Source organism: Anolis carolinensis, chromosome 2, assembly GCF_035594765.1.
Source record: "Anolis carolinensis isolate JA03-04 chromosome 2, rAnoCar3.1.pri, whole genome shotgun sequence".
NCBI classification, from domain to species: domain Eukaryota; kingdom Metazoa; phylum Chordata; class Lepidosauria; order Squamata; family Dactyloidae; genus Anolis; species Anolis carolinensis.
Genome location: NC_085842.1, coordinates 25,800,779 through 25,823,261, shown reverse-complemented (window position 1 = coordinate 25,823,261; position 22,483 = coordinate 25,800,779). Strand labels below are relative to the sequence as shown.

General features: G+C 43.5%; 1 protein-coding gene across 1 annotated transcript; it reads right to left on the bottom strand.

Annotated features, from left to right (window-relative positions):
• Nucleotides 1–3,901: 3,901 nt before the first annotated feature.
• Nucleotides 3,902–8,197, bottom strand: LOC103282501 (uncharacterized). Its single transcript, XM_062973665.1, has 3 exons — nt 7,724–8,197; nt 6,479–6,605; nt 3,902–6,166 (listed from the first exon to the last, which is right to left on the bottom strand). Exons 1-3 carry the CDS (start codon nt 8,195–8,197, stop codon nt 6,114–6,116), a joined length of 654 nt encoding a protein of 217 aa, XP_062829735.1. The 3' UTR covers nt 3,902–6,113.
• Nucleotides 8,198–22,483: the final 14,286 nt, after the last annotated feature.

Below are 22,483 nucleotides of genomic sequence, written 5' to 3'. Positions count from 1 at the left end.
TCGAAGTTAGCTGCACATGTGCAAACCCACAAAGGAAAAACCGGTGAGAACAGCATGCAACACACTGCGCATCAGGAAGTCCAGACAGGAGAGAAGAGAAAGAACTCTTGTCTGCTGGAGGAAACTGTGAATGTTGCAGTTAATCACCTTGATTAGCATTTAATGGCATTTAATCAAGGTGATTAGTTGTAATATTCATACTTGCCTCCAACAGACAAGAGTTCTTTCTCCCACCCTGGACATTCAACAGATATATAAACCTCACTTGCCTAGTTTCCAACAGACCTCACAACCTCTGAGAATACCTGCCATAGATGTGGGAAAAATGTCAGGAGAGAATGCTTCTGGAACATGGCCAGACAGCCCGGAAAATTTACAGCAACCCACCGATGTAGTAATAGTTTTGAGAGGCCCATTGGACAGTACAGATGTTCTAATGAGAAAATTAAAAGAATTTGTGACCTTTCAGGTTTCAAGAATAGTGAAAAGACAAAGTGTTGACTGACAATATGAAAATGGAAAAACAGGTAGAAATGAAGGATCAAACTGGTTTTAGAATTGGGAAGATTAAACACTAGTATTGTTATGACAAGTACGCTGTTACAAAATAGTAATGGCTGGATCCACACTGCCAAATAATGCAGCTTGAACTCCATTATATCGTCAGTGCAGACCCATATAATGCAGTTCAAACTGCATTATTTGACAGTTTAGAGCTAGCCTATGTTAAGACATGAAATAATATGAAGAATATGCAAAGGCGGGATAAATTGTTGTGGAGATTTTATTGTAAATAGGAATGTTTTGCCCAGGATGATGATGTTATCCACACAATACTGCTCTTGACAATTGATATCCCAGTTAAGCAATTGCAGGATGATTTACTGACCACAGGAGTCAAATATAAAGTATTGTAAGATGAAAGGAAACAATAGGATTGGATTTACATGATCTGAAATTGTATTTTGTTGCCTATTTGGCTTGGTAATGCAGTCAGTCCTTCACATTCGATGGCTTGGCTTTTGATGATTTGATTATTCACGACTTTGGTTGAAATGTCACACTGAAGGATCTAGAAATCCCACCAACTTCTGGTGGAGTCATGCTGGATAGCCTAGAGATTTCTGTGAAGGTGTTCTTTCAGATTAAAAAAAACAAAAACAAATTCTTAATTTATGATTTTTCACTTTTGTGATGATCTTAAGCTTAGCAAATGTGGAGGACAGGGAAGATTACAAAAACAGAAGTGCTTCCTCAGCTGGCTGATGCCACGGCTCATAATATGTGTAAGATGATCCTTAAGGATATTTTTCAAAACGTATTAAAATTATGATTAAAGAGGGAATGCCTTTAGTATGAACAACACCCAAGGTAACTTTCTTATAAACAGTCTTAAGCATGCCTCTTTTATATAAATTACTCTAAAATACCAAGGAGTTTTTCCCTCTCCCAGTGAGACTAGTCGTATCAGCTAATAGCAGATATAAGACATTGTTCAGAGTACAAGGAGATACAATAGATGTTGGAAGCCTTAGCACCTGAATTTCGAGATATAATCCTTATAAAAATTCTAGAATTTTTCAACCTAGTACATCTGGGTAAGAAAATAGAGCGACTCTGGCGATGGATTACATCATACCAGGCATGGGCAAACTTTGTCCCTCCAGGTGTTTTGTACTTCAACTCCCACCATTCCTCACAGCCTCAGGCCCTTTCCTCAGCTTAAGCGGCTGAGGGAGAAAAGGAAGAGGCTTGAGGTCGTGAGGAATGGGGGGAGCTGAAGTCCAAAACACCTGGAGGGACAAAGTTTGCCCATGCCTGCATCATACTGTACTTTTCCTACTTTTCATTGATTCCCTTAAATAGAGTCATTTTTTAAAAATCCATAAGTAACCCACTGATGGATATATTTTCTTACTTTAATGATCGGTTGCCCACTTGTATAGAGAGTGCATACTGCAATTCCAGAAATTGATTGGTGGGTTATATTAGAAAGGGTAATATTTTGAAGGAGAAGAGTTGTTTATAAGATGTCATAAATGCTGTACAAATATTAAACGTGTTTCTCTTTATTTTTAGATTAGCCCCTGTGATAAGGCTGAAAAGTGTTGGAATTTTTAAATAATAAAAGGTTTTGGCAAAAACAACGCCTAGTTTCTTTCTGTTTTTTTTGCTTTTTTAAAATCGTGACAGAAGCGACTTGAGAGCATAGTGCAAGTCACTTCTGGTGTGAGAGAATTGGCTGTCTACAGAGACGATGCCCAGATGTGTTACCATCCTGCTGGGAGGCTTATGTCATGCCCCTGCAAGCTAGAGCTGACAGTTGGGAGCTCACCCCCATCTCGTGGATTCAAACCGACAACCTTCAGGTCAGCAACCCAACCTACAGGTCAGCAGTTCAGCCAGCACAAGGGTTTAACCTGTTGCGCCACCGTGACTCCTTTTTTTTCACTTTGATTACATGCTTTGCGGTTTTTTGTTTAGCATAAATTCAGTCAGAAATTCCAGTCTGAACAAAAACCACTGACCTTTTTTTCCCTAAGCAGATAGTTCATCCATTTCAGCATCTTCACTCAATTTTAACTGTCCAATAGAATTCATTACCTGCTGTAAGACACTCTGCCCACCTGCAAGGATCTGAAAACCTGGGCGTTTCAGTGTGCATTTTGATGATGGTTAGTCTCCGTTTATGAATGCCCACCCCTATTTACCGATAAAAGTTTTCGCCAGCACATTCCCCCTAGCCTTGGCCCTATAGTCTGCTTTTTGCACAAGTCTATGCCCAGCCCTCTCTAGTCGTGGTTTGTTTATTTGTTCAGTCGCTTTCAACTCTTCGTGACCTCATGGACCAGCCCACGCCAGAGCTCCCTGTCCGCCATCACCACCCCCAGCTCCTCCAAGGCCAAGCCAGTCCCTTCAAGGATACCATCCATCCATCTTGCCCTTGGCTGGCCCCTCTTCCTTTTCCTTCAGTTTTTCCCAGTATCATTCTCTTCTCCAAGCTTTCCTGTCTTCTCATTATGTGACCAAAGTACTTCATTTTTGTCTCTAATAGCCTTCCCTCTAGGGAGCAGTCAGGCATTATTTCCTGGAGTATGGACTGGGTTGATCTTGCGGTCCAAGGCACTCTCAGGATTTTCCTCCAACATCATAGGGAGATGGTGGCGGGGTATAAAAACAAAGTTATTATTTGATACACAAGATTAGTACACAGCAAACAAGATCACTATGCTGGCCGTTGTATTGGATCACACGTTGGACGTTTCCCAAGTCGTCGTCGTTGTTATCCTCAGAGCATTTGTCATCAAAAGTGAACAGGTCATCCAACCCCGGTTTCTTTCCTAATTTAGTCTTTTTCGTATTTTCACAAATCTCTTACTGATGTAGGAGCATTTATAGTCTGTCTTTGTTTTATAATATTTAGTATGTTCTGCATACCCAGATATTTATTACAGTATACCACCTAAGTATTGTTCAATACTGATTGCTTTCTGGAATTCCTGTTTTTTTAGTGTTGTTTATTTATTTATTTACTTCATTTTTACCCCGCTTTTCTCAACCCCGGAGGGGACTCAAGGCAGCTTACAGATGCCACACAGGCAAACAATAAAACACATCTCAAAAAATACAAACAATCTAAATATATAAGCACTTGAAACACATATAAATCATTTAACTGATTAAAAAAACCCATATAAAATACCAAGTCATGATCTCATGTCCAAATCGTTTTCCAAAATCCATAGTCCATTATTCAAGCTGTTAAAGTCTCATTCCATAGTTTCCTATTCACTGAACACCTGCATAAAAAGCCAGATCTTAAGTTTTTCCCCCCTAAAAACCAGGAAGGATGGGGCCTGCCTGATGTCACATAGGGAAACTGAGGAAGAAACACAACCTACAAACTTTGAATATTTATTACAACTCCAAAGTCAATTAACAATATTTGATCAAGGCTTAGTTACAGACAGCTAGTTTTTCAAGAGTGTGAACAAATGTCCATTTGATCAGAACAACATTTCTGTCTTGTTTCTCGTAAATACAGCACACACACTCCTAAGTTAAATAATCCCATCAGCAATGTTAAATGCCCCATTGAACCTGGAAAAATCAAGGAAGACTGACGATGACACTTGGCTAATAGGCTAATGCTCAATTTAGCACATCTGAAGCCAGCCATGGCAGAATTTGTGACCTTCCAGTTACTGTACTGCAATGCCCATAGCCGTTTACGGTGTGGAGCCTAGGGTTTGTGTGAGCTGCACCACAACACCCTTGTTTCAAATTGTTTAGAAAGAAACTTTTGCGCCCCTGAGTATTTTGAGCAGAGATTTCCTTCTTTATAGATACTTATTTACTGCTTGCATTTATTTATCAGTTTTCTCAACCCTGAGGGGACTCAAAGCGGTTCACAGCAAATAAATGGCAAAATTCAGTGCCTCACAAATAATAAAATTTTAATAATAAATAATTATAAATTAAACCATGAAAACGATAAAACATCAGAGATAGACATAAAGCAATTTAAAATTGCATTGTTCCCGAGGTTGTCCTCTCTGCTACGCTGTTGTTGTCAGTCTATCTCTATGGCCAGCCTATCCGGTTGTTGCATTTGCTGTTGTGGGTGGGTTTCTAGCTAGGATATTGGTGATCGAGTCCCCCTGTTGTCGACTCTGTAGTCAGTAGGAGATACAGCCTTACAGTAATCACCCTCGAGACCCTTGTTGCCCCCAGCCTCTCCCACCCTGGTGTTCAGCTGTTCTAAGTTGTCCTTAACTACTAAGTATACACAGTCATATAGAAAGTCCAGTTTCCTATTAAGGTCCTCTATATGGTTAAAAATAAGTTGCAAGGTTGGTCCCATCAGATCACACATATTAGGGTGTTCTTCTTTCATGTGCGTTGTGGGTTCACCAATAGAGCCTACTATCAAGTCACCTAGGCCTTCCTCGGCACATTTTCTATAAAGTCTGAGTTTCTGCTTGATGTTGTTAGAGCAGGCATGGGCAAACTTTGGCCCTCCAGGTGTTTTGGACTTCAACTGGTACCGGCTGTTAGGAATTGTGGGAGTTGAAGTCCAAAACACCTGGAGGGCCAAAGTTTGCCCATGCCTGTGTTAGAGGCAACATGATGGTGAGGTCTGTCAGCTGGAAACCCCTTTTTTACCCCAGCGATTCTGACCCACAATTGGAGATGGAGTTGGCGAGGGTGAGCAGCAGCTATCGTAGGAGTTGGCGTTGGGTGGTAGTCGACCTGTGATGGGACTCAGACCTTCTCAAGACTGGTAATAGTATCTTCTTGCTTATTCTCTGTATTATTGTTCCAAAGTGATGATCAAGAGCACTTCCATTTGGAACGCATCATATAGAAGCCACACCGTTTTCAGCACACTTGGGAAAGCTCTGTTGTTGTTATTATTATCCTTCTGCGATCCCTTCTGGGATTGTTCGAGCCTCTTCCTTTTCTGTGGACTGCTAGAACCGACACTCACAAGTCTCATGCTTTTAGAACTATTAATTGTCGCCGTTCTCCGGGTTGCTCTCTTTCCCATGTCTTTCATCGAGCGAGCCCCCGTCTGTAGGGGGATTTTACCTCGTTCTTTAATGGTCAGCGTCGCTCCTCTCTTGAGGACATCCTGTTAAGATATTTAAGGGCTGAGCTGTCAAAGGTGCTTCCCCACCCTCCGGAGCAATCGCCCGGTTCCTCCTGCCTTGCGCCGTCTTCTTCATGCACAGCAAAGTGCAGTTCCCTAACACTACGTAACCCACCGGCGGTGCCGGAGCACTCAAGGGGCTTCCCTTCTGGCACTTTTCTCTCTCGTGTTGGACCAAGGAGGCCCGGCGCCGGTAGCTTTTCCCGCAGTCTTTGCAGCTGTACGGCCTCTCACCCGTGTGCACCCTTTTGTGCTGGATGAGGTGCGAGCTGGTACTGAAGCTCTTCCCGCAGTCGTGTGGGTTCTGAGGTGCCGGAGGAGCTTGGATCGGCATTGCCACCGCTTGCCACAGTACGAGCACTCATATCCCTGCAACATGGCAGGCAGGAAGAGATTTGGCCTCGGGGCGAAGCTTGGCCCAGAGACGATGCCTGTCTTTTCCAGCAGGTACTCAGTGGCTCTATCTTGAGAGAGGCTTGTGTTGAAATCCAGTCTGCCTTCCTCCCTGAGGTGCTGAGGAAAGAAAACAGAGAGTCACTAATATGAACCTACAATTATTTAAAACGGGCATGGGTAAAATTTAGCCCTCTAGGTGTTTTGGACTTCAACTCCCACAATTCCTGGCCTCAGGCTCCTTCCGCTTAAGCGGCTGAGGGGGAAAAGGAAGGAGCCTGAGGCCAGGAATTGTGGGAGTTGAAGTCCAAAACACCTGGAGGGCCAAAGTTTGCCCATGCCTAGTGTAGATGCACCCTTTGACTTCCACAGCTGGTCCAGCTTTTCCCATCCATGGTCCCCCCAGACTCACCTCCTTCTGCCAACACTTACTGAGCAAGTTTGAGTCCCCATCGCTGTCCGGTTCAACGTCCATGAAGAGGTCCATGTCTTCCGCACCTGATGGCTCCTGTTCCATCTTGGGAGAACGGACAATCACTTCCTGAAAAGGTTCTAGCTCCTGAAAGTGAGGAAGGGGGCAAGATGTTTACTTTGGTTGTGTAGTTGAACATGAAGACCACGATCCTACACCAAGCAGTCAAAACTGGCTGTAGCAGAAAAACATCAGCAGGTCCTCTCAAATGAAATGCATTTTTTGATGTTTGATTATAAATTAATGCTGGAACATGCCCCTTTCTTGAGATATGAAAATGTGGTGGCGGGACCGTGATTAGATACAATAATAATAATAATAATAATAATAATAATAATAATAATAATAATAATAATACACTTTATTTAATGTGTTGTTGAAGGCTTTCATGGCCAGGATCACAGGGTTGCTGTATGTTTTCCGGGCTGTATGGCCATGTGCCAGAAGTATTCTCTCCTGACGTTTCGCCCACATCTATGGCAGGCATCCTCAGAGGTTGTCTGCCATAGATGTGGGTGAAACGTCAGGAGAGAATGCTTTTGGAACATGGCCATACAGCCCGGAAAACATACAGCAACACTTTATTTATAATCTGCCCTTTTCCCATAGGAAACTCAGAGCGGATTACAGCATTTACATACATAGGCAAACATTCAGTGCCTTTACAATCACATGAGACACACAAACACAAACAAAGGCAAGGCTTCTCCTTTCATTTCTGGCTCATCTCTGGCTCTGGGAGGTGCTTTTAGCTCCAGTTTCTGCCAACCTAGCAGTTCAAAAACATGCCAATGTGAGTAGACCAATAGGTACTGCTCCGGCGGGAAGGTAACATTGGCGCTCCATGTAGTCATGCCGGCCACATGACCTTGGAGGTGTCTATAGACAACGCCGGCTCTTCGGCTTAGAAATGGAGATGAGCAACAACCCCCAGAGTCATTGGACACGACTGGGCTTAACGTCAGGGGAAAACCAAAATTATCAAAGATATTCGCTTATCCAAGCTTCTGCCGGCCCGTTTAGCTTGGATAAGTGAGACTACTGTATTGGTCAAACTGTGTTTGAATCCGTTTTGATTTTGTCCTGCTTGTTGCCTGTTATTTTAGGGTTTGTTTTACATTTTAACTTGTCTTGAAGGGGGGGGGGGGGGGGGCGGGAGAGAGAGAGAGAGAGAGAGAGAGAGATCACTGCGCATGCGCACTTACCCGCAGTCCGGAGGTCGGCCGGATCTCCGGCAGGAAGTGCTCCTCCTGGTGGAGTCCCCGGATGTTGGCGGTTGGCGGGGGCTGGCGCGGGGGATCCAGGGCGGGCAGCAGGAGAGGCCGGAGCTCGCCCTGCGCGTGGGGCCTCCTCCTGGCCCTACAAGAAGGCCCGCCCAAGCCCGGGCGCTCCTCGGCTTTGCCCACTGTGGGCAGTGGGCCCTCGACTGGGGGCCAGGCCAAGAGGGGCTGCAGGCGGCCTTGTTTTTGTATTTTCCCGGCGTACAGGCCTGGCCCGCCCCCGCCTCCGCTCAAACTGTCTCCCAACGCAGGAAACAACGTTGGCCGGAGGAGGCGGGGGGCGGGCCTTGGCTTGCCGGCCTCGGCCTTCCGGGCCTTCAGCACCGCCCTGTTGGCCTCGGCGGCCGCTTTCCGGGCCGGACTCAGCTCCCAGAGTGGGCGTCGACAATCACTCGCCATATCTGAGTGAGAAATGGGGGTCCGGGCAAGGAGGGGGCTGGTTTCTCCGCGAGAGGGGATTGTAACGGGGTGGGAGGGGGGTTGTGTGTAATGTAGGCCTCAGATAAATTAAGGATGATGGTGATGATGATTATACAGTAGAATCTCATCCAACATAAACGGGCCGGCAGAACGTTGGATAAGCGAATATGTCGGATAATAAGGAGACATTAAGGAAAAGCCTATTAAACATCAAATTAGGTTATGATTTTACAAATTAAGCACCAAAACATCATGTTATACAACAAATTTAACAGGAGAAGTATTTCAATGCGCAGTAATGTTATGTTGTAATTACTGTATTTACGAATTTAGCACCAAAATATCACAATACTTTGGTGCCCTGGTGGTGGCGAAGTGCGTTAAAGCAATGAGCTGCTAAACTTGCAGACTGAAAGGTCCCAGGTTCAAATCCCGGGAGCAGAATGAGCGCCCACTGTTAGCCCCAGCTCCTGCCAACCTAGCAGTTCGAAGACTTGCAAATGTGAGTAGATAAATAGGTACCGCTCCAGCAGTAAGGTAACGGCGCTCCACGCAGTCATGCCAGCCACATGACCTTGGAGGTGTCTACGGACAACGCCGGCTCTTCAGCTTAAAAATGGAGATGAGCACCAACCCCCCACAGTCGGTCATGACTGGACTTAACATCAGGGGAAAACCTTTACCTCTTATCACAATATATTGAAAACGTTGACTACAAAAATGCCTTGGATAATCCAGAACCTTGGATAAGCGAGTGTTGGATAAGTGAGACTCTACTGTATGATGATAATGATGATTAGCATGGGGACCCGGCGGTGCCTGGGTCATTTGAGAAAGGCATTGTTTATGTGTATTCCAAGTGTAGTCTATAATAATAATAATAATAATTTTATTCTTATACCCCGACTCCATCTCCCCGCAGGGACTCATGGCGGCTTACAAATACAGTAGAGTCTCATTTATCTAAGCTAAATGGGCCAGCAGAAACTTGGATAAGCAAATATCTTGGATAATAAGGAGAGATTAAGGAAAAGCCTATTAAACATCAAATTAGGTTATGATTTTACAAATTAAGCACCAAAACATCATGTTATACAACAAATTTGGCAGAAAAAGTAGTTCAATACGCAGTAATGTTATGTTGTAATTATTGTATTTATGAATTTAGCACCAAAATATCACGATGTATTGAAAACATTGACTACAAAAATGGCTTGGATTATCCAGAGGCTTGGATAAGTGAGGCTTGGATAAGTGAGACTCTACTGTACATACAGCTGAAGACAGAAGGTTTGTGTTAAGGTGCTCACAATGGGGTGGAATTGCCTTTGTGTTCAGTGCATCCAAAGAAGGAGGGGATTGAAATCCCATCGCTGTTCCTTGTGAAGAGAAACAACTGGGAAAGAGGCCGAGGTGTGAAAGGTGATGGGTGTCAATCAACAGGGACGTTCTCTCGCCTTGCAATTGCTCTTGAGTTCATCTCTCCAGGCCCATCCCTCCAGGCCTGCTTGCACACTGCAACATGTGATGCCAGACAGGTCTTGCTGCGTTGTCCGCTTGCCATACTGAATGCGGCACTATTGGGTGCAAATGCTATTAGTTGTGGGAGGAAAGCTCCCTTTTGCAGATATCCAGCCACCGTGAAGTGGAGCCCACCCTCTGCAGGATAATTCATCTGGAGTGGTGTGCGTCCCACCGTTTGCAAGAGAATCCCTTCTGAGTGATTCCTTCTTTGGCTTCTCCTCCTCAATGACACTTCCTCTGATTTCTCTCTCCTTTTCCCCTTGTAGATGTGACATCTTCCTCTGGAAAGGAGTGTGTCCCCAGGCAGGAGGTGTGTCTTTGCATTGCTGAGAGGTCAAGGGATTTGAGGGGCCACCTGGCTCCTTTTCTGGCACCTTGAGGAGCCAAGGCACCTGGCCACTTTGGGGAAGGACGGATGGACGGGTCTCCCTTTGGAGTCTGCTCTGTGTGCGTCCAGTGTCTGAAGCAGAAGGAAATGGGGGAACCCAGTTTGAAGAGCCTGGGCCTGGCATCCACTCCCTGCTCCTGTCGATGATGGGAGGAGGGCAAGCCAAGCCGGCACAAAGGAGGGCCTGGGTGCCGGACCACACCGGGCAGCGAGGGGTCACCGAGTGAGTCCCTTGGCGGAGAAGTAGAGGCCTCAGTCCAAGTCCTTGCCGTTCTGGCCCGGATCTGCCCCTCGCTTGCGGTCGGCACTCTTGAAGAAGCCCAGCTGCAGAAATGCAGAAAAGGACACAAAGGCAGAGGGATCAGTGCTGCATTCAGAGGGAGGCTGCTGGACATTTATACATTGATTTATTTATTTACAGTGTTTATATCCCGCCCTTCTTTCTCACCCCGAAGGGGACTCAGGGCGGATCACATTGCACATATACATGGCAAAACATTCAGTGCCATTAGACATACGATATATAGAGACAGTCATTTAACATTCATCTTCCAAAGAAAAGAAGTTGTTGCCATTCCATCATTCCCCTTTTTATGAGGAGCTGCAGATTTTTCAAATGTTTCCTCTCCTTTCCACGGAGCTGAATGTTTTTTCTTGGTGTCTTCATTTTTTCAGCCTGTTCCTGGGGCTATTTGGGGAGTTTAATCAGAAAACTGAATTGGATAGACTGCATCAGCTCTAGCTTATTAATAACCAAACTGAATCTAAAGTTGACCAAACACTGATTCGTAACCTTTTTTGTACTAATGTCAGAGAGTGGTCCCTGGTCAAAGTGGTCCCCGCTCAAGTGGTGCCTGCTCAAGTGGTCCCTCATCAAAGTGGTCCCTATAGAATCATAGAGTTGGAAGAGACCTCATGGGCCATGCAGTCCAGCCCCCTGCCAAGAAGCAGGAAATCGCATTCAAAGCACTCCTGAGAGATGGCCATCCAGTCTCTGCTTAAAAGCCTGAAAAGAAGGAGCCTCCATCACACTCCGGGGCAGCAGAGAGTTCCACTGCTAAACAGCTCTCACAGTTGGGAAGTTCTTCCTAATGTTCAGATAGAATCTTTAAACTTTCCTGTAGTTTAAAGCCATTGTTCAGCATCCTAGTCTCCAGGGCAACGGAAAACAAGCTTGCTCCCTCCTCCTTATGACTTTCCCTCACATATTCCCCACTTCCCCTCGAAATAGTCAAGTAGTCCCTGATCAAAGTAGCCCTGGTCAAATGGGCCCTGGTCAAAGAAAGTTTGGGAACCACTGGTGTAGATGGAAAAGTCTAGCTGGAAAAGAAGTCTTTTAGAAGCAGGGAAGAAGCTGATTAACCTGCCACCAGCAGCCAAAAGTGGATCAGGAACTTATTTTACATAAAGGCATATTAAGAATGTAAATTTCTATGTAGAATTTATAGTGCTGCATCATCACATGAAGCCACTGTTTCAATTGAACTTCCAAGCTGGTTGTTTAAAAAAAGCAGTGTATGATTTTTCAAATATATTATGTTTCTCTCTGTCTCTTCTTCTCAGTCCTGAGAGCTGAACTGTATTACATGGATGCAACTATGGGGGGTTATTATTGATTTATTGGTGCCATTTGATCCAGGAAGTAGAGACTATCAAGAACCAAAGCTACCATGATTGCCTGCTTTTTCAATTGCACAGAAAACAAGTTTCAGAAAGTCTGTGTCTGTTTGAACCCATTGACATTATATTATATATGTCTACACTAACAAAATGTTCGTTTGAAGGTCTAGAGTACAGTCTTCTTCATCAGGGATCCACTTTCCTTCTTTCCAGCATATCTTGGAACGTTAGATTCCTCTCACCGCTGATCATTTTGTTTCCACTTGTTACATTACTTTTGAAATTACTGTACTTACTTACAACTTACTTACTTTTGAAATTAAATGCTGTTGTTATTTCATTGTCTATTTATCTTATTGATCTATCGATCTATCAATATATAGATATATTGTGTGTGTGTGTGTGTATCTTCATAGTCCCTCGTAGCTGAGTATGATTGTCTTCCAGAGTTAGAGTCTTGGTGATGGGTCCATAAGTGACTGTGGAGACTTATTCTGAATCTACATGATCTTTCGCCATGTGGACATCAGTTTCCAAATGGAAGGCAGTGCTGACAAGGGTTTGCTTGACATTTCTTCCTCTCAACATTTTTTTTTCCTTTTGCCCTCTGTGCTCTTCAAAATCTATAGCACTGTTGGTATCAACTGACCTCCAGTTAGAACGCTTGAGGGCCGGGGCTTCCCAGTTCATGGTGTCTATGCCACATTTCTTAAGGTTAGTGCTAAGCACATCTTTTCATCTCTTGTGTGTGTATATATAGACAAATACATATACAGTAGAATCCCGCTTATCCAACCTTCAGTCATCCAGTGTTCTGTATTATCCAACGCAATCTGCCTCCCGCTCGGATCCACAGTTGTTTCTCCAGGCAGCAACGCGCAATGGGCCAACATGCCCAACAACAACACAAGTGCAGCCACGTTCCCAAATATGTGGAGACTTGTTGTAAAACATAATCATTTGGTGCTTAATTTGTAAAATCATAACATAATTTGATGTTTAATAGGCCTTTCCTTAAGGATCAAAAAATCAGCTGATGACCCACAATGCAGACTGTGCAAGGAAGCCAAACCATTGATCATTGATTGACAAAACCATTGATTGATCTCAGCTGCTGTAAGAAAATCGCACAGGCGGACTACAAACAGAGGCACAACTATGTTGCCCAGATTATTCATTGGAATTTATGCCACAAGTACCACCTCCCAGCAGTAAAGAACTGGTGGGATTCCAAACCTGCAAAGGTATTGGAAAATGAACACGCAAAGATACTGTGGGACTTTCGAATCCAGACTGACAAAGTTCTGGAACACCACACCAGACCTCACAGTCGTGGAAAAGAAAAAGGTTTGGATTATTGATGTTGCCATCCCAGGTGACAGTTGGATTGATGAAAAACAACAGGAAAAACTCAGCCGCTATCAGGATCTCAAGATTGAACTGCAAAGACTCTGGCAGAAACCAGTGCAGGTGGTCCCAGTGGTGATCGGCACATTGGGTGCCGTGCCAAAAGATCTCAGCCGGCATTTGGAAACAATAGACATTGACAAAATTACGATCTGCTAACTGCAAAAGGCCACCTTAATGGGATCTACGCACATCATCTGAAAATACATCACACAGTCCTAAACACTTGGGAAGTGTTCGACTTGTGATTTTGTGATACGAAATCCAGCATATCTATCTTGTTTGCTGTGTCATACTTTGTTGTTGTGTCAATAATAATAATAACAATAATAATAATAATAAACTTTATTTATAATCCGTTTTATCTCCCCGGAGGGACTCAGAGCAGATTACAGTACACATATAAGACAAATATTCAATGCCTTTTACACAGTGAACAACAACGACATACAATACACGAACAAAGGGAAAGGCCATCTTTCATCTCCGGCGTTTGGAGGCAATGCTCAACTTCAGCCTTGGGGAGGTATTCTTGTTCCATTTTTCCATGCCAAGGAGCCTGTTGTCCGTAGACGTCTCTGATTGTGTTGCCGACATGTCTGCATGGAGCAGCCTTTTACCTTCCTGCCGAGGGGGGTACCTATTGATCTACTAGTATTGCATACTTTCGAACTGTGAGGTTGGCAGAAGCTAGGGCTAACAGTGGGAGCTCATCCTGACTCGCAGCTTCAAATGGCCAACCCTCCATTCAGCAGATTTCCTGCAGCTAGCGGTTTAACCCACTGCACTACCATGGCCCCAGCTTGCGGTCTTACAGCAATTGCATTGTTTAAGTAAATGAAGGCACACCAACATGGAACAATCATTTCCACATCTTCTTTCTAATAGCCACTTTGTAGTGAAACTTTGGTAGTGCACATGTTCACAGCCTTCTATCCTGCCTTACTTAATTCTGCCTTCCGATTAGTATGAATTCTACGTTGCAATTGCATAATTGTACAAATTCAACACTTCCTGCACATGGAGAGTCCTGACACAATTACATAATTGCAGCATATTCTGGCAATACTCCCCACAACAAATAAAACACAGAAAATTGAGTAAAGTAACATGACTACACCCCACTTGAGGAAAGAGACGAGGAAAGAACCATGCTCACTTGAACCACATGACTTCTGGAATATCAAAACCACAGCAGAATGAAAGCCTCACCCCAGAAACCAATAGGTGAACAGTATCAATATTGTGGCCATGAGCAGGTTTTCTCCATCAAGGGAAAAATGCAATCCAATAACAATGGGGATGCAATGCAGCAACAGGAAAAATATGTAGAAAGGAAGTAACCAAAATGATTAAAGGTCCAATGAGCTCTTTAGAGTATCTTTTATCTGGAGAAGAGAAGGTTAAGAAGATGCATGATAGCTCATTGGCCCTTGTGAAACTTTTCAAATGTGTGATTTGAAGTCTCAGATAAAGATGTCATTATCCTGCTATAAAGTGTGTTATATCACCCTTATGACTGTAATTTGGCACAAATACCAGATACGCCCAAATTTGAATACTAGTGTGTGTGTTGGGGGGGGGATGATTTAGTCTTTTGGGAGTTGTAGTTGTTGGGATTTATAATCAGGGCCGTAGCCAGAAAAAAAATTCGGGAGGGGTTTTGAAAATTGGGGGGGGGGGGGGTGAACCCCTGACCCACCCGCCCCCCGGGTTCAGACCTGTCAATATCTGCTTGAGATAGTGCCTGGAGGGACTCTTAATGTTTTACGTCTCATAGACTTAGCATGGGGATTTGGTTAACCAGTTAAAATTCATGAGTAAACCAGGTTTTTTTTTTAACCTGAAAAATTTCAGGGGGGGGGGTTGAACAGGCCTGCCTACAATCAAAGAGCATTCTGAACTCCACCAACAATGGAACTGAATCAAATTTGGCACACAGAACTCCCATGACCAACAGTAAACACTGGAAGGTTTGGTGGGCATTGACCTTGCGTTTTGGATTTGTAGTTCACCTACATCCAGAGAGCACTGTGAACTCAAACAATGATGGATCTAGACCAAACGTGGCACGAATACTCAATATGCCCAAATGTGAACACTGGTGGAGTTTGGGGAAAATAGACCTTGACATTTGGGAGTTTGGGATTTATAGTTCACCTACAATCAAAGAGCATTCTGAACTCCACCAGCAATGGAACTGAACCAAACTTGGCACACAGAATTCCCATGACCAACAGTAAATATTGGAAGGGTTTGGCAGGCAGAGAGATCTTCAGCCTTCTCTGTCAAAAGGGTTCCTTTGACCCTCAGAAACATGTGTTTTCTGATGGTCTTTGATGACTCCTCTGACACCCCTCTCATGACCCCCCCAAGGGTCCCGATCCCCAGGATGAGAAATGTTGCCCTAAAGGGAGAACAGCAGTAGCTGTCCACAAAATGGGATATGTCCCCAAATGCCTGGCTCTGGGCATTACTTCATCAGAGCCAAGCTCTGGAAAGCCGCATGCCTCTGTGGAGTAATAGTGGTTGGGATACTTCCAGGGGAAAGGCACATTTATCTACTCCTGCTGCCTCCTTGCTGGAGACGGGCACACCCCATTGTCCTTAACGGAAGGGCTATCTCCAGCATATACAATGCAGCCCTTCAGTTGTGCTCATAAATAGATCAGATGCCACTGCTAGCTCTTGAAGCACCAGGCTAGGCTATGATCCCAACAGCCAGACTTGGTTAGTATCTTAGCAACCACATTCTGTGCTCGCTGCAGTATCCAGGCAGTCCTCAAAGATGGTCCCACATTACAATACACTGTGCTAGTTCAAAGGGGAGCTTTATCAACACACGGAGAACAGGAAGCAGGCTATATCTATCCAGGAGATCAGACCATCAGCTAATCAGCCAACCTGGGCTTCAGAAACTAAGATTTCAACCACATTCACAGCTGACTGGGCTGGCCTTGAATAGATGCCAAGAGGGAACAATGGCAAATCTTCAAATACTTTTCTAAAGCCTCCAGCCATTTCTTCTTGAGGTTGGACAAAGATATATGTGCTACCATAGGCCCAGAGACAATGTTGCCCCTATTCTCTGCCCCATCATCAGTGTTGAAATAAAGCATCTGTAATACACAACTCCAAAGTACTCCAAATTGTGTTATTAAAGGCTTTCCTGGCCGGACTCACTGATTTGTTGTTGCCACTACTCCAACATCCAAAGTTGTCATCTGGCTGACTGACACTTCTGCTTTCTGATGGTACCATGTGCACACATTTTGTGCTTAGACTTTGGTCTCATCTCCAAGATATCTACTCATGTACACACAGATACAGTAGAGTCTCGCTTATCCAACGTAAACAGGCCGGCAGAACGTTGGATAAGCGAATATGTTGGATAATAAGGAGAGATTAAGGAAAAGCCTATTAAACATCAAATTAGGTTATGATTTTACAAATTAAGCACCAAAACATCATGTATACAACAAATTTGAAAGAAAAAGTAGTTCAATATGCAGTATTGCTACAAAGTAATTACTGTATTTATGAATTTAACACCAAAATATCATGATGTATTGAAAACATTGACTACAAAAATGCGTTGGATAATCCAGAACGTTGGATAAGCGAGTGTTGGATAAGTGAGACTCTACTGTATTTGCAAATACAGTATATCCAAAACACCAAATAATCAAAATGCAATACACTCCTGGCCCAAGTACCTCCATCACGTTCATCTGAACACCAGTTATGAACACAGTCCTTCTATTGGTGGCCCCAAGCATCAGTTTAGTATTCGCAGTTAGCTGTTTAATTCAGCCTGACTACACTATTACTACATTAGACCTTTTGGTCACCAATTCCACTTCTGTGTATAATCAAGCAGTTCCTAGATGTATTCATATACAAAGATGTTTTATCAAATACAGGACTACAGCCTGTTTAAAATCAGAGAAATATCTGCACCATTTAATTTTTTGCAAAATAATGGTAGCATCATAGAGCTGGAAGAGATCACAAGGGCCATACAGTCCAGCCCTATTCTGTCACTCAGGGAGACACAACAAAACACTCCTGGTAGATGGCCATCCAGTCTCTATTTAAAACCCTCCAAAGGAAGAAAATTCCACCACAGTTCCAGGAAGCATATTGCATTGTTGAACAGCTCTTACCATCAGGAATTTCTTCCTAATGTTTATGTGGAATATTTTTTCCTGCAATTTTTATCCTGTGTGTTCTAGTCTCCAGAACATTTATTATATGCTTTGAATGCAATTTCCTGCTTCTTGACAGGGGGTTGGACTGGATGGCCCATGAGGTCTCTTCCGACTCTATTATTCTATGATTCTGTGATTCTACATCTCCTTTCTAGTTCCTAGCCTGAATTATATTACATCCTAATAATTTCCTTCTCCATCCATATAATCTCATCCTATCTTTAGGCAAAACCTTTCCTCTTTGTGCCTCCACTACAATCTTCAGTCTGGACTAGCCACCTGATTACCATACCCACAGGTTTTGCATTTGTATGCCTATTCATGCAATTGACCCATAAAAGGCCATTCCTGAATACATGGCCACTCTAAGCACTGAAGACAGTAGACTGAGGTTGCATTTACACTGTAGAATTAAAGCAGTTTAACACCAGTATTCTTTGGAAAAGAAGACTAAAGATCATGTGAAACTATACTTTCCAGGATTTCCTAGGATTGGTGTCCAAAGGCATGTGTAACTACATCTTCTGAATTGTCTATCCTCCTGTAGATAAGCAACTTTTGCGATTGGAAAGCTATCTGTAAGCAAGGAAATTCCTGCTGCCAACAGCCTCTGAGAGGGCATCATTACTGTCCAGAAATAAGTTGTTATTAAATGACAATATGTCTGAGTGGCATCAATCTCATGTGTTGGCGAGTGAGGTTCTGTCATTTTGGATTTCAATCTATCCTGTAATAGATACATCCTGGGTGTAAGTCTTCTATGTCTCCAAAACTTGGTCACTTTAGGCAATACAGTCAAAGCTTCACATTCACTGGAGTGAAAAACTGCAAATGAAGAAATTGCTGCTCATTTTTACCTGAAAGAACATTTCCATAGGAATTTATAGGTTGTTCAGCAGAACTCTGTGATCAACTTCTACTGGAAACTGAACATAGAATTCTACTGGGGACCTAGAGAGATGTTACTTCTGGAGATCTCTTAAGTCCTTCAACATAGTTGGAGAAAATTGACCACAAATCACACTGGAATTCCAAAGAACCTCATCAGACAGTTGGAGAGAAAGTGAGGGAAAGCAGGGGAAAGTGGAGGGAATTGTCTTACCCCGTTCCATCCCGTCTTTCCCCATCTTCTGGAATAACCAGTCATCCAGAATGTTTACCCACACATATTTCTTCCAATTCGTCCCACATTCTGCTGCTTGGAGTTGGGTAACACCCAGCTCCTGAATACAATCTTCAGCCTCCATTTCCATGCACTTAGGTGACGGAGCACCACGGAGTCCCACCAAAAGTGCTGTTATGTCATGTGATGGCCTCCGTGGGACTCCTGTGGAGCTCTGTTTCCTAAGTGCATGGAAATGGAGCCCAAAGACTATCTGAGACAATTTTAAGTCAAATTCATGAATAATCAAATCTGCAAATATCAAAACTGCAAATGTGGAGATATGACTATATATGCTTTTGCTTGGTTAGGGCGTGGAGAGTGCTGACCTGGCACAAGACCAACCTCTCTTTGGGCAACCCTCTTGCTATCTATATGATTTCCAGAATTTACCAAATGTAACCGAAGAGACAGATTTTGACATATAAAATGTATGATGCCTGCCCCCTGCCCCCCAGTGTAGTTTTTGCAGTCCTGGGAAGTTGGAGGAAGGACTAAAATCTTCCAAAGCTGGCATTCATGGTTATGGGACTAGATTAGTCTGGTGAATTATGAACAGTGTAGGCTTGCTACTAAGGCTGTAAGGACATAGCCTCCACAGATGAAAGCAGAAACACATGTGACCAATTAATCTCAGTGTGGTCAAAATGGCAAAAGTTACTAATTTTAAAAAAAACAATAATTAGGAGAGTTGTTGTATGTCTTTCGGGCTGTGTGGCCATGTTCCAGAAGTATTCTCTCCTGACGTTTCGCCCACATCTATGGCAGGCATCCTCAGAGGTTGTGAGATATGTATACCTCACAACCTCTGAGGATGCCTGCCATAGATGTGGACGAAACATCAGGAGAGAATACTTCTGGAACATGGCCACACAGCCCAAAAGACATACAACAACCCTGTGATCCCGGCCATGAAAGCCTTTGACAACACAATAATTAGGAGAGTCTACAGGATCTTTCCCTTTTGGGAAGGGAAAGATCCTGAATTAATCGAATGCAAACTGCTTCTGCACTTTGAATTCAGTTTGCAGTTTGCAGTAGCAGAAGCAACCTGAAGACAAAGGATTAGGAGAATGGAGAAACAGGGGCCTTTTAGAAGCAACCAGAAAAAGAGGGATGAAAGATTTGCACCAGCTAAATAATAAATAGGAGGGAAGTTAATGGCAGGTTGTCTTGGAGATGATCCACACTGCAGAATTATAGCAATTTGATACCACTTTAACTGTCATGGCTCCATGATAGGGAATTGTGGAATTTGTAGTTTGTTATGGCACTGCAGCTCTCTGGCAGAGAAGAATAAACATCTCAGAAAAAATACAAATCCCAGAACTCCATAGCATTGAACTATGGCAGTTAACGCGGTGTCGAATTGTTATAATTCTGCTGGGTGGATATAGCCTTAGAGGTCTCTCAATTCATAGGGTTGCCATAAGTCAAAGTGAAACTAAGGACAAAAAACAAGAGGTACACACTGCTGAGATGAAGTGGAAGATACAGTTGATGCTGATCTGAACAGAGATGTGATGCACCCTGTTTGACACAGCTGATCTTACCTCTTTCACGTGTCACTGCTCCTTTCTGTTTCTAAATACATACATGACATGGAGCTGCTACTTCCTCTTCTCAAGCGTCCTGTGTAAGGATTCCATTTCCTGTCCATTTGCAAAAGGAGAATCAGAAACCAAACAATGCTTTGTACCATTTCGAAGCTCTGTCTACTAGTAAATGGTAGGAAGAAGGAAGCATTGAATATACTCCAGTGTGGTGCAAAGATATATATGTTTGGCTATGACTCTGAAAACCAGGGTTCAGTTCTCTGGTAGACCGTGAAATCCCATTGAGTGACTTTGGGCAAGTCACACACTCTCAGCCTCAGAAACCCTTTGATAGGGTTTCCATAAGTCGAAAATGACTTGAAGGCACACAGCAACCACAGGGAACGTGGCTAGGGATCCACTTCAACAAACACAAAACCAGACCTAGTCCAACAAGAATTACCTTCCTAAAGAAACGGCTACTAATGTGACCAGAGTAGCTATCATCAAGTGAATTTCTACTTTTGGTGACCCCATAAATGAAATACCTCCATGTCAATCTTTCCACAATAGCCCTGCTCACATCTTGCAGGCTCGGCGCTGTGGCTTCCTTGATTACATCTGTCCGTTTCGTATTCCCAAGCATTATTGCCTTTTTGAATGAGTCATATGGCCAAAGATATTTTAAATTGTATTTAAGTGTTTTCAGTCTAAGCAGCTTTGTATCTCCTTTGTGGAAGCCTTTTGACATGTAGGCAGGAGAGCTGTTTATGGGGTTATTGTATTATTTCTAATCCTGTACAGTGTTCCTTCACTTAGCATGGGGGTTAGGTTCCAGGACCACCCGCAATAAGTGAAAATCCGCAAAGTAGGGACGCTATATTTATTTTAATATTTATACATTATTTTAGTAATTATACACTATTTTAAGTCTCCATCAACCAATTGTGTGTGGATAAATCGCCTCCTTCTCCTCCTGTTGCCGCTTGGGCTCCTTTTCTCTCCCTTTGGCTTCTCCTTCCTCCCTTCCTTAGGCTGTAAATTGTAGTTTTTTATATATATTTATAAAAGGGTAATGAAATTTCGGCCTAGGACAAAACAACAAAACTACACATCCCAGAAACACTAAACTTGGCAGCACAACCCCTCATCCATGCCTCTACGTTCATACAACAAAAAGAAAAATAAAGTCCTAATTAGAGGGAGAGGAATAATTGTTTTTATCCAATTGCTGCCAGTTCGAAGGCTAAGCTCCGCCCACTTGGTCTCCTAGCAACCCACTCAGCCCAGGGGACAGGCAGAGTTAGGCCTCACTTAGGCCTCTTCCACACTGCCTATAAAATACAGGTTATCTGATTTTAACTGGTTTATATGGCAGTTGTCAGGATCCAGGCTGCAGAGCACCAATAACAATGCGCAGAGACCAGAATCTATCTAATATCTTTATTAAAGAAATATATAAAGTCAATAAAAACAAGTGAAGAATAAAGTTCAGAAGCAGACCTTTCAGATGAGGTCAAATATAGTCCAGAAATGTATTGTCCAATATAAGATATTAGAGTTCAAAGTTTTAATCCACTTGACCGAAACACACACTTTGCCAAGCAAAGTGTGGGGAAATGACAGGGTCTTTAAAGTCCAAAGTAGCTTGACAACAAGGCTGGAAAATAGACTTGAATCTTGGCTAGATCAAAACTTGAAACAAGGCAAACATGAAACATGAACTGAGTCCAGAGAAGTCCGTGAAACAAGGCAAGGCTGGAAACTTGATCCGTGAAACAAGGCAAGGCTGGAAACTTGATCCGGGAAACAAGGAACTGGGGTACGAAGTCCACACACGATCTCTCTCCTCAAGCTGAACAATTGACTCCGCAAGGTTCCCCTTGCGGCAAAACCCCTATATAGGGTCTTGTTTTCCCGCCAACACAACACTTTCCCTGGAGAACAAGAAGTGAAACCCAACTCTGTTCAGATGCATGACTCCTTAGAATTTCCCAAGGGAAGCAGACCTAATCAGCTAATTGTCTGGCAGCGATTCTGAGGCTCCGGCGATTAGCCTCCCTGACTCCTCTATCTCTATTATAATTGTCCTTTTGGGAAAACGGGGGAGAATTCTGCCCAAGGCTTGTTTGGTTAACTTCCTGAGGACAAACATCTTCCAGGTGGCGAGGCTCCGATTCAAGCTGAACCGGTGGAAATCCCATGTTTTCCTCTCATCTGCCACAATAGCACTAGGAACGGGACTACAAGGCCCATGAGACATCACAGCAGTGTAGACTCAAGGCCCTTCCACACAGCTATATAACCCATGTATAATGGACTTAATGTCAGGGGAAAACCTTTACCCTTTACCTTAACTACCACCAATTCCTCAATACTTTATTTCCCATACCACCATACTTCGCCACAGCAACGCGT

Coding starts and splice junctions, on each gene's coding strand:
- LOC103282501 (XM_062973665.1), bottom strand. CDS start 8,197: ATGGCGAGTGATTGTCGACGCCCACTCTGGGAGCTGAGTCCGGCCCGG. Junction 6,606..7,723: donor GGCCGACCTCCGGACTGCGG/GTAAGTGCGCAT, acceptor CCTCACTTTCAG/GAGCTAGAACCTTTTCAGGA. Junction 6,167..6,478: donor TGGGGACTCAAACTTGCTCA/GTAAGTGTTGGC, acceptor TTCTTTCCTCAG/CACCTCAGGGAGGAAGGCAG.